At 42.7% G+C, this 11,744-nt stretch overlaps 1 protein-coding gene across 1 annotated transcript in view; it reads left to right on the forward strand.

The window, feature by feature from the left end:
- Window positions 1–11,744, forward strand: part of LOC119413713 (golgin subfamily A member 1) — a 52,676-nt gene that overhangs the window by 29,966 nt on the left and 10,966 nt on the right. Inside the window, exons 5-8 of the mRNA XM_037680767.1 lie at window positions 8,005–8,174; window positions 9,826–9,937; window positions 10,018–10,101; window positions 10,264–10,389. Coding sequence (XP_037536695.1) covers window positions 8,005–8,174; window positions 9,826–9,937; window positions 10,018–10,101; window positions 10,264–10,389 — 492 coding nt within the window. The remainder of the gene's footprint in view (window positions 1–8,004; window positions 8,175–9,825; window positions 9,938–10,017; window positions 10,102–10,263; window positions 10,390–11,744) is intronic.

The raw sequence follows: 11,744 nt of genomic DNA on the forward strand, positions 1-11,744 counted from the left end.
TTTGTGTTTTTGAAACCATTAGTGAAAAGGCCAGACTTCAGGGTTATCTGAGGCAGGCTTGAAACACAAGAGTCAGGGTGGCTTCTGGGTAATACCAGATGGCTAGGCCTCAGACTGACGAAGCCTCTTGGATGAGGGGCGAAACGTTTCTTTTTAACAAAAAAAACGAAGTCCAGATGACATGATTCAACCTTTTTTGTTAAAAGAGACGGATGATCGCTGTTCCTCCCTCCGTGAGAGCAGACTTCCGACATTGGGGAAACACCCTGGTTCTGTCGGAGGGAGTCTCTGTCAGCAGACCCACATCACACGTGTCAGTCTTCACAGATGCGTTGTTGTCAGGTTGGGGGGAGTCATGCCTATCTCGAGCTGTAGGGGTGCTGTGGCCCCATCACACAACAGCTCACATAAATGGTTTGGAGTGTCGCACGGTTCTGAATGTGATTTAACACTTTGCTCCTGTGCTGCAGAATCAACACATTTTGATTCACACAGACAACAAGGTTACTACCGGCAGGGGTGTGTGCGCTCAGCCCAAATGTTACACATTGCAAGAAAACTACTGTGTTGGGCACACCAAAATCTGCTCTCCATCAGAGCAGTGTACAGTCCTGGTGTTCTGAACAAAGGGGCAGATGTGATGTCCAGGGGCGGTCCACGTCACGGGGACTGGACTCTCCATCCAGATCTGATGGCCCAGACGTGGCAGAAATTTGGCAAAGCAGCTGTGGACCTGTTTGCGACACGAGAAAACACTCAATGTCAACTATGGTTTTCACTGAGCCCGCGAGACGAACCACCGCTGGGGGTGGACGCGTTTGCTCACAGCCCATGGCCCAATATGCTTCTTTACGCGTTTCCCCCACCTCCTCTGATTTTATGGTTTTTGAACCGAGTTCAGGAGGAGGGATTGACAGTTCTCCTGGTGGCTCCCGAGCACGTGAACGCACCATGGTTCCCGGTTCTACGACGCCTGTTATCGGGACGTTCGTAGAAACTGCCGTGGAGGGAGGACGCCCTCCTCCAGGCGGGAGGAGCGATCAGGAGTTACCCAGAAATAGACCAGCACCTGTGGGTCTGGCCTCTGAGCGGATCCGCTTAGAGAGGATGGGCCTCCCGCAAGATGTAGTGTGCACAATCCAGGATTCACGTGCTGCATCTACCACAGCTCTGTACACATCAAAGTGGGCAGCTTTTCAGCGCTGGTGTACAGAGAAAGGTGTAGAGGCCACCTCATGTCCACTAGGCGGCATGCTGTCCTTTCTGCAGCAGCTGATGGACAGAAATCTGGCGTTCAGCACAATTAAAACGTACGCTGCAGCCATCTCTTCCTGTCGCGAAGGGTTCAGAGACCGAACAGCTTTTAAGCATCCGCTGATGAAGCGTTTTCTAAAAGGTGTACAAAGACGCAGGCCTGTTTTACGCCCACAGTGGGATTTAACGCTGGTCCTGCAGGCCCTGATCAAAGCTCCATTTGAACCTCTGGATCAAGTTCCAATTAAATTCTTGTCTCTTAAAACAGCCCTGCTGCTGGCTTTAACATCCGCTAAGAGAGTGAGGGATTTATCTGCCCTCTCTGTCGCTCCGTCATGTCTCAGAATTCAGGCTGACGGCAGCTCAGCTGATCTAAGACCAAACCCAGCTTTTATGCCTAAAAATATCACGAGCTCTTTTAAATCAAGAGTGATATATCGTTGGAGGGGTCCCCTCCAAAAAAAAAAAATCAGAAGAAGAAGCATCTTCCCATCTTCTTTGTCCGGTGCGGGCGTTGACATGTTACATAGCGCGCACAGCTGCAATGCGTCAAACTCAACATTTGTTTGTGCATTATGGAGATGCATCTGCAGGTCACCCGCTATCCACCCAGCGCTTGTCACACTGGCTGTGTGAGGCCATTTCTGAAGCCTACAGAGCATCAGATTTAGATCCTCCTGACAACCTCAGGGTGCACTCGACCAGAGGTATCGCATCTTCGACTGCTTTGCATAATGGTATGACAATGCAGGATATTTGCACTGTGACCATGTGGTCAACATCCTGCTCATTTATTTGTTTCTATTTACGTGATGTGACGGATCGTTCCATGACACATTCTGTCCTTAGTGTTTTAACAGAATGACTATTGTTGTTTTCATGGAATCCCGTTTAACTCACATCTGTCTGTATGCATTACAGTGTGAGATGTTATCAGTCACAAGTTGTGACTGTTATTTGGTTCTGTTGTCACTAATCAGTTCATGACTATTGTTACCAATCAGTTCATTTGATTAATAATCAGCTCTCCTGTTATTATTAATCTGTTCATACTGTTCAGCCGTGAATCAGTTGGTTCATGGACCCCCCCTTTCAACATCTTCCCTCCCCATTGAAACTTTCTGGGGCGTTCATGCATTCAGAATGTATAGTTACACTACATGCGTCTGTGCATGGTACACATAATTACGCAATGCGTAATTACGTACATGGGGAGCTGAGTGACAAGACGTTTTTTGGGCAAGCTTCTGCTTCATACGGTGTTTGAATAGACCCAGTGAGGCGAGGACAACATCTGCTTCGCCCTTAACCCATCAACAACAGCCTTAAAGGGCGAAGCCTATACAAAATAGAACGTTGGTTACGTACTGTAACCCCAGATTCTATGAGTATAGGCGTAGCCCTTTAAGCGTCGGGCCTCACTGGCTCCTAAATGGCTGAAGAAAAAGCCATTTGGGAGCCGATTACCCGCTCTTAGCGTAATTTATACGGACCGGGTAGGGCCCACACAGCAGGTGGGCGTGGACTAAATTTTTCAGTGTAATGCTTCGCATGACGGGATAAAACCCACTAAGTGACGGCTCTTAAAGGGCTACACCTACACTCATAGAATCTGGGGTTACAATACGTAACCAACGTTTTGAGATATGATCTTCCATTTTGTCTAAACAAATTTAAATGAGTGTACCATTTGCTTCACGCTTCTCTGTGTAACAGAAGAACAGACTGCACCTGCTTCATTGTCCCTATGGAGCAGCACTGCCCCCTATCGGTGCAGCAAAGTATTTTCTGCTGAACACTGTGTATTTTCACCGTTCATTTATGGCCAATTTAAAAGGAGTAATATGTCACACACTCTCATTCAATATATTAGACAGACTGTTGAACATCAGCATGTGCAGCACATGTGTAATCAAACATATATACTGGCGATGTAAAGAGAGACAGCAATGGGCATGCTCCAACCGCCTACTTGATGTATTCTAAAAAAAGTTAAGTCAGGTCCTCGGGACAGGGTCAAAAAATTAGAAACATTTTGTCTTTCATCCGAAAGACTTCTTCAGTCTGAGGAGCTGTATTGAGCTCAGTCTTATAAATGGCACCTTCTCATAGTGGATCAACCAGTTTGTTGTTGACATTCAAAACTAGCTGGTCACATGATCAAGGAGGACCATCAGGGTCACCATATACAGGTGCTGGTCATAAAATTAGAATATCATGAAAAAGTTGATTTATTTCAGTAGATTCCATTAAAAAAATGAAACTTGTATGTTATTGCATCGTTTTTATGTCTATATTCTGATTTACTTCATTTTGTATTTTGCTTTGTGTGTTACCTGTTGTTCTGTCTGTACAGCACTTTGGTTGGCCTTGTCGCTGTTTTAAGTGCTTTATAAATGTAGTATGTCATATAGGGATATATATTCATACTTTTCACGAGTTCCTCATCTTTCTGACTGTGTAAATGTCGTGCATTGAATTTTAACAGAAATGTAACGAGAGACGTTATTTATCTTTGACCCATCAAAATGAATGCGGTCATTTATTTTCAGAATCAAAGTTTAACATCAAACATTTACATTAATTTGGCAAAATATGAAAATAATAACAGACAAGTTTCACAAATAATGGACTTCAATCACACGGCGGTGATCGAGGACTTTGCTTCAGATATTTCTAAAATATCTGTACTGATTTTAAGAGAAAGCAGAGTTTAAGATGGAAATGGAGATTTATCTTACAGAGAGATTTGTGAGGGAATTAATCTGTTTGACCAGAAACGTGCACGCTCCATCAGATCTCAGCTCGCCCACGGTACACTTGGTCGAAAATAGAACCTTCTACCTGGTTGACGATAAACTCAGCGTCGGCGTAGGGTTCCTTTCTGACTCTTTCAGCGTCTCCGTGAGAACTGCCAAACCCTTAGAGAGTCGTACGAGGTTGTTCAAACAGAAGTTATAATCCCAAAATGTCTCTGGATCATCCTGAACGCGTTTGCATCCAAGAACTCTAACTCCATCACTCTTCAGCCCTCTGTGTGGAACTCTCAGAGCTCTGCAGCATCAGACTCTTTTTAGCTCCATTAATCTTCAGCGTCTGGCTTCAGACTTCAGACTCTGTGCACTCTCTAGTTGAACTCATTCCTGAGCGCAGCAACTGCAGCAACTCCAGCGACTCATGAACTGGGAAGTTGCCACATTTTAAATGGGTCGACTTCCGGGTCATTTGAGAGCTTTTTGATTGGTCGATGGACCAGAATAGAGGTGTGGTTTGTGATGTAAGATGTTATCAAATTCGAGGTCAGAGAACGAGATTGTTCAACAACAGACAGAAAGATTATTGCAGAAAACCAGACTTCGTGGAGTCTCACTCTGCTGTATCTTCTCAAATAGTTAAACATGACATTTTTTCTCAGTAAACATTTTAGTTGACCGAGAACCGACCTTTAACATACTTACAAAACTCGCTCATTGCAGACAGAAAAATCAAGAAATGCATATTAACCTGATTTCTTCTTTGAATGAGGAATAAAAATCATTACTTACTGTTTATGTAAAATAAAAATGAGTAGTTTTCTTCAACCTGTAAACATTGAGTGAACTAACACAATTTGATTATCAAACATTTGTAAAATAGTAATGATCATAGAGAATTGTCTTTTCTGCTTGATTAATTCAAGAAAGAAAGTCACCAGATGGCTCAAACTGTATTTCTGGATGCAGATCAATGAAATAACAGTCTCTGTCCATCTGATCAAGATTTGAGGTCCGATCAGGTTCACTACATAAATAAAGTGGTATGGTATTCATTTATTACACACAGATACACACACACATATTCCAAACCTTTATTTCTTTTAATGTTGATGATTATAACTGACAACTAATGAAAATCCCAAATTCAGTATCTTAGAAAATTTAAATATTGTGAAAAGGTAAAATACTGAAGACACCTGGTGCCACACTCTAATCAGCTAATTAACTCAAAACACCTGCAAAGGCCTTTAAATGGTCTCAGTCTAGTTCTGTAGCTACACAATCATGGAGAAGACTGCTGACTTGACAGTTGTCCAAAATATGACCATCGACACCTTGTACAAGGAGGGCACGACACAAAAAGTCATTGGTAAAGAGGCTGGCTGTTCACAGAGCTCTGTGTTCAAGCACATTAATAGAGAGGTGAAGATAAGGAAAAGATGTGGTAGAAAAAATTGTACAAGCAATAGGGATAACTGCACCCTGGAGAGGATTGTGAAACAAAACCCATTCCATAATGTGGGGGAGATTCACAAAGAGTGAACTGCAGCTGGAGTCAGTGCTCCAAGAACCACCACACACAGATGTATGCAAGACAAGGGGTTCAGCTGTCACATCCCTTGTGTCAAGCCACTCTTGAACAAGAGACCGCGTCAGAAGCGTCTCGTCCTGGGACTGGGGCGCTGCACCAAGAACTACTGAAAGAAACTACACAAAAACCTCTGAAGACATGTCTTCTTCTTCTTCTGTAAATAAAAATAAAAACGAAGTGGCATCAAGTTTTAGCAGTTTTAGGAGTTATATTTTGTCATTTTTCAAAAATGGACTCAGCATGAGCAGAAGATGAGACAGAAGACCATGGAGAATATTGTTTTTCACACAAGGCAGCTGACGGCTCCATATAAGGTCAGAGAAATACGTGTTTGTTTGTCCTGTGGAGCGGGGCTCGGTCTGTTTACATTCACACTGTACTTGAACCGCGCTGGAGTTCTCTTCTACCGGACTGAGACCTAGGATTTAGCCCGGGCCAGAGTTCACCTTTTTGTTCCGTGACAGAGTTCAATGGTGCGTTCACACCTCCCTAAAAGAACCAGACTTTCAAGGAAAACGAGTGAGAGAGTGAATAGTTGTTTGTCTCATTTGTCTCTCTAGTCAGGTGACTGCAGTTTTTATATTGGGGGGCGGGGGGGGGGGGGGGTTGTGGGGGAGAAAAAAAAATTTTTAAAAAAAAAAAAAATGTTTCATTACCAGTTTCTTACATGTGAGGTGGTGTGTGTGTGTGTGTGTGGGGGGGGGGGGGGTGTTTCATATAAAACTAAAACCACTTTGTTTATAAAAAAGCAAAGTTTCAGTAATATAGTTAGTTTTCTTGTGTAAAAGATGCATCATGTATGAGTAGGCTAGTCATGCTCTTTTTTATTTAATTTTTAATTTAAAGTTTATTTTTTTCTGATGATTTGTGTGCAAAATAAAGTCCTGGTGCACTCCTCCATCAGTGCTGCTTTATGAACGGCTTGCTCGGCTTTCCTTTGGATTCACGTGTTCATGTTCAAGTCTGCAGATAGCAGGCTGTTTTACTCCGTAGATGTTGAGCACTGCAAGAAATAATGGTTTTGTATCATAATTAGTTGACCTTTATTGCTTTAAATCAGCCGTTTACTGCCCTGCTGTTGTTTGGTTATGGCTCGATCAGGTGTGATAAATGCTCCTCTCAGTAAACGTGTCCACAAGCAGATGATTCTTCATGTCTTGTCTTCATTAGTGTATGTTAGGAGGCAGCATTGAGTTTTCAAACATGGTCATGAAGTTTCCAGGCTGAAACCTGCTCCTGGAGATTTGCTGGACTCTTGACTCCTCAAGTCTTCAGGAGAGTCCCTGCAAAATATTTGTGAAGTCACCAGTGTAAACATGCTTTGGTTTCACATTTAGAAGTAGTCCACTGTTTCCTGTGAAGTGAACAAAAGCAGCTAACCTTCACTTTCACATTCTGTGCACATTTGGACAGAACCACTGATCTGACACCAGAGAACCGATTGTTCTGCTCCTACATCCAGATTTCTTTACAAGCCTGTTCGCTTCTTTTACATTTCATCTTTGCTGATCTTGCTGCACGTTTGCCACTTGGATAACGTGAAGGAAGCGAGTGTTGTTGGGACCCAGTGAGCGTGTAGAACTGGCTGCCTCTGACCCACATGGGTGGAACGACGGCTGCGTACAAACGCTGAAATAAATCCAGCTGCTGTGTGTGTTCAGGAGAAGGCTGCCCTGTCAGCCCGGCTGGAGGAGATGATGGATCAAAGTTTAACACTTTTCCAGAAAAGGGATGACCTGGATGAACTGGAAGGCTTTCAGCAGCAAGAGCTTGCAAAAGTTAAACACATGGTGCGTTTTCCAGTCTTTTTTATTTTTATTTATCTCCCTCAAGTGAAAGGTGAAAGGCAGGCAATTGTGAGTTTGACTGTGTGTGCACGTGTTTAATTCGCCTGCAGTGTTTGCAAAATATCTCCTGAACCACTGGACAGATTTGAATGAGCCACTGGATGCACATCCAAGCCTGATGCACGTTTAGAGTCAGTTCCACATTGGATTCAGCTGACCTCAGAAAGCTCAGGACTGCTCATATCTCTGTCAGGTTTGCAGATGTTGAGCCCAAGCTGAGCGTCATCCCTTACACAAGCACCAACAGACCATGCATGAGTTTGAGATTTTCATTATTGAACCAAAACTTGAACTCCATCATTTGTCAGCACAGGCTGATTAATGTCAAATGTTACATGCAAGGCAGCGGGCAACATGCTTTCCTTCAAGGAATGCTAGTTCTTTTTTTAATGTGTTTTTAACAGTCTGAAATAAAATGCTAAATAAAAAATTAGTCAAAAAATATGGTCATTTGTCACTTTTCATGAATTAGTGCATGTTTTGGAGCATATTTGGTTTCTGCTGTGTTTTTAGCTTCATATTGTAAAACTACCCGTTTTCCATTAATGTTTGTCAGTTGCTGAGGAAGGAGGAGTTGCTCAGCCGGCGGGAGGCGGAGCTTCAGCAGAAGGAAGCTGAACTCCAGTCAGCTACACGAGGTCTGTCTGAGGCTCGAGGGAAACTCCAGGCTCTGCAGCAGCAGCAGGACCACAGTTGCAGACTCAACTCTGAGTTTGAAATCGAGCGGTAAGAGGACTGATTATTGAGTCGGTCTCACCAGGCACTTCACAAACTACAGTGGTGTTTGAAAGTTTGTGAACTCTTTATCATTTTCTACATTTCTGCATCAATCTGACCTAAAACATCATCAGATTTTCGCACAAGTCCTAAAAGTAGATAAAGAGAACCCAGTTAAACAACTGAGACTAAATATTATGTTTCCAGTAACTGTTGACCAGTCCTGCTCAGCAGCTTAGAGGAACTTTGGTCCATTCCTCTGTACAGAACAGCTTCAACATGTTGGTGGTTTCTCACATTAACTGCTGCTTCAGGTCCTTCCACAACATCTGGATTGGTTTAAGGTCAGGACTTTGACTTGGTCATTCCAAAACATGAACTTTATTCTTCTTGAACCGTTCTTTGGTAGAACCACTTGTGTGCTGAGGGTCATTGTTGCTGCATGACCCACCTTCTCTTGAGATTCAGTTCATGGACAGATGTTCTGACATTTTCTTTCAGAATTCTCTGATATAATTCAGAATTCATTGTTCCATCAATGATGACAAGTCGTCCTGGTCCAGATGCAGCAAAACAGGCCCAAACCATGATACTACCACCACCATGTTCCACAGATGGGATAAGGTTCTTATACAGGAATGCAGTTTTCATTTCTCCAAACAGAACTCTTTTCATTTAAAGCAAAAACTTCTATTTTGGTCTCATCCGTCCACAAAACGTTCTTCCAACAGTCGTCTGTCTTGTCCACATGATCTTTAACAAACTGCAGACGAGCAGCAATGTTCTTGTTGGAGAGCATTGTCTTTCTCCTTCAACCCTGCCATGAACCATTGTTCAGTGTTCTCCTGATGGTGGACTCATGAACATTAACATTAACAATGTGAGAGAAACCTTCAGTTGGTAGAAGTTACCCCGGGGTCCTTTGTGACCTCGCAGACTATTCCACTCCTTCTAGTGATGTTTGTTGGTCCACCACTCCTGGGAAGGGTAACAATGCTCTTGAACTTCCTCCATTTGTACTCAATCAGTGTGACAATGGATTGGTGGAGTCCAAACTCTTTACAGATGTTTTGTAACATTTTCCAGCCTGATGTGCATCAACAACTCTTTTTCTGAGCTCCTCAGAAATTTCCTTTGTTCCTCCATGATCCACTTCCACAAACAAGTTGTGAAGAGCAGACTTTGATAGATCCTGTTCTTTAAATCAAACAGGGTGCTCACTCACACCTGATCATCATCCACTGATTGAAAACACCAGACTCTATATTCACCTTCAAATTAACTGATAATACTAGAGGTTCACATACTTTTACCACTCACAGATGTACAAGTATAATATTGGATCATTTTCCTCAATAAATAAATGACCAAGTATAATAGTTTTGTCTCAGTTGTTTAACTGGGTTCTCTTTATCTACTTTTAGGATGTGTGTGAAAATCTGATGATGTTTTAGGTCAGATTGATGCAGAAATGTAGAAAATGATCAAGAGTTCACAAACTTTCAAACACTGCTGTATTTACTGCAGATTACATGAAGAAGTTTTTGTTTAGTTTTAGATGTAATAAATCTTCAAGTCAGCTACTTATGCAAAGAGCAGTCAGATCACATCAAGTGACAGAATGCTGAATTCCAAACAGCCTCTGATTAACTTTGTGCAGAGAAGAACTGTTGCTGCTTCGAGAAGAAGGTGACAAGAAGATCAGTGAGCTGGAAGGACAGTGCCAGGAGCTGCAGTCAGTCATCCAGCAGGTTTCTGAAGACTTCCAGATGGTCAGCTCCAAACACAAGCTGCACAGGATGTGCAACTGCTAAGCTCTTCAGGGATTCATTGTCATCTTTCTTTATTTCAGTCCCAGAACATGGTATCAGCTTTAGAGAAGTCCCTGCAGGAGCTGCAGACTGAACATGACACCCTGAAGGTGCAACAGCAAAAGGTCAGAAGAAAAGCAGTACAAACGACAGAAATTTACTTTAACATAAAGTAAAATATCACAGTCCAGTAGTGGCCGAATCAGATGTTACGGACTGTGAATAGACCAGTTGAGATTTAGTTAAATGTTACTTTTTAAAGTGCAAAACTTGTTTTCTGACATCAGGCTTCTGTGACCGAAGAGGACAAAGAGCGCCTGTTAGTGGAGCTTCAGAAGAAGGTTTCTTCTTTAGAGAGACGACTGCAAGGGAACCTGAGCCAGGACGAGCATCTACAGGAGCTGCTCCTGGAGGTGGGATAGATTTCCAGTTCAGAGTTAAGACCAGTGCAGGGACTTTACATGAAAGACTAGTCTGGGATGACATGTTACTGACACTACCAGTTCAGTTCTGATGTGAAATCAGAGGCTGCTGTTTCTTTAATTACAGATGTTTTACAGATGGGACACATTTGTTCAAGCCCTTTTAGTTAAAGAAAGAAAACCAGCAATAATCAAACAATTTGAAACTGACGAATGTAAAAACAAAAAATGGTTTACGAAAAATGTACTGTTCAAGCTGCTGTCCCTGCAACCGTCTCTGAAACAAGTGGAAGATGGACGGAGGAATTTACTGACAGTCAGTCATAGCTTTAAATTTTTGGTTCAACAAATACAGACCCTTTCCAAAAAATTAGAATATCATGGGAAAAGTTGTTTAACTTTTTGAATGGAATTATGGAAGTTACTCTTTAATAGATGATAGATTCAGGGCCCACAATTTAAACCATTTCAAGTATTTATTTGTTTATTTTTACATAATTTGGGCTTCCAGCTCATGAACCCCACGAAAACAGGATTTCAAAAAATTAGAATACTGTGAAGAAATCAGCCCACACTTCTCAGTTTTTGCAGAAAAAATAAATAAATTAGGATCACAACGAATCAATCAACATACCCAACAATTTTCAATCAGGTCATCTGGACAGTTTCTTTTTTTTGTTCTGAAACGTTTCACCTTCCATCCAGAAGGCTTCATCAGTCAAGGAAACGCACAACAAAACTGATTCTTCCCCCAACAGCTTACTCCAAAGTGGAACAAACCAGTTATGTTGGTGCTAAGATGGTGTCTTTGGCACGCCTCCTCCGGTACTGGCCCTCTTCCTCGTCGACAGGAATGTCAAAATAGTTCAAAACCAACAAAGTCCGTGTTCAGTAATCCAGGTTTACAATCCAACAATTTTCAGATTCATATTAGCCATGGAGCTAAATGTTCTGTCCAGTGTCAGAAAGCTTGGTCTCAGTCACAGGTCATGGTCCTCCAACAGGATAATGACCCAAAACACACAGCTACAAACACCCAAGAATGGATCAGAACCAAACATTGGACTGTTCTGAAGTGTCCTTCTGACCCATGTTCTGAATCCTGTTGAACATCTGTGGAAGGAGCTGAAACATCTGGAGAAGGAAGTCTTCAAACCTGAGACAGTTTGATCCTGAGGAGTGGACCAGAACACCTGTGGACAAGTTGGACCAGAACACCTGTGGACAAGTTGGACCAGAACACCTGTGGACAGGTTGGACCAGAACACCTGTGGACAGGTTGGACCAGAACACCTGTGGACAGGTTGGACCAGGACACCTGTGGACAGGTTGGACCAGGACACCTG

Source organism: Nematolebias whitei, chromosome 8 (genome assembly GCF_014905685.2).
Source record: "Nematolebias whitei isolate Nwh7 chromosome 8, NemWhi1, whole genome shotgun sequence".
Taxonomy (NCBI): Eukaryota; Metazoa; Chordata; class Actinopteri; order Cyprinodontiformes; family Rivulidae; genus Nematolebias; species Nematolebias whitei.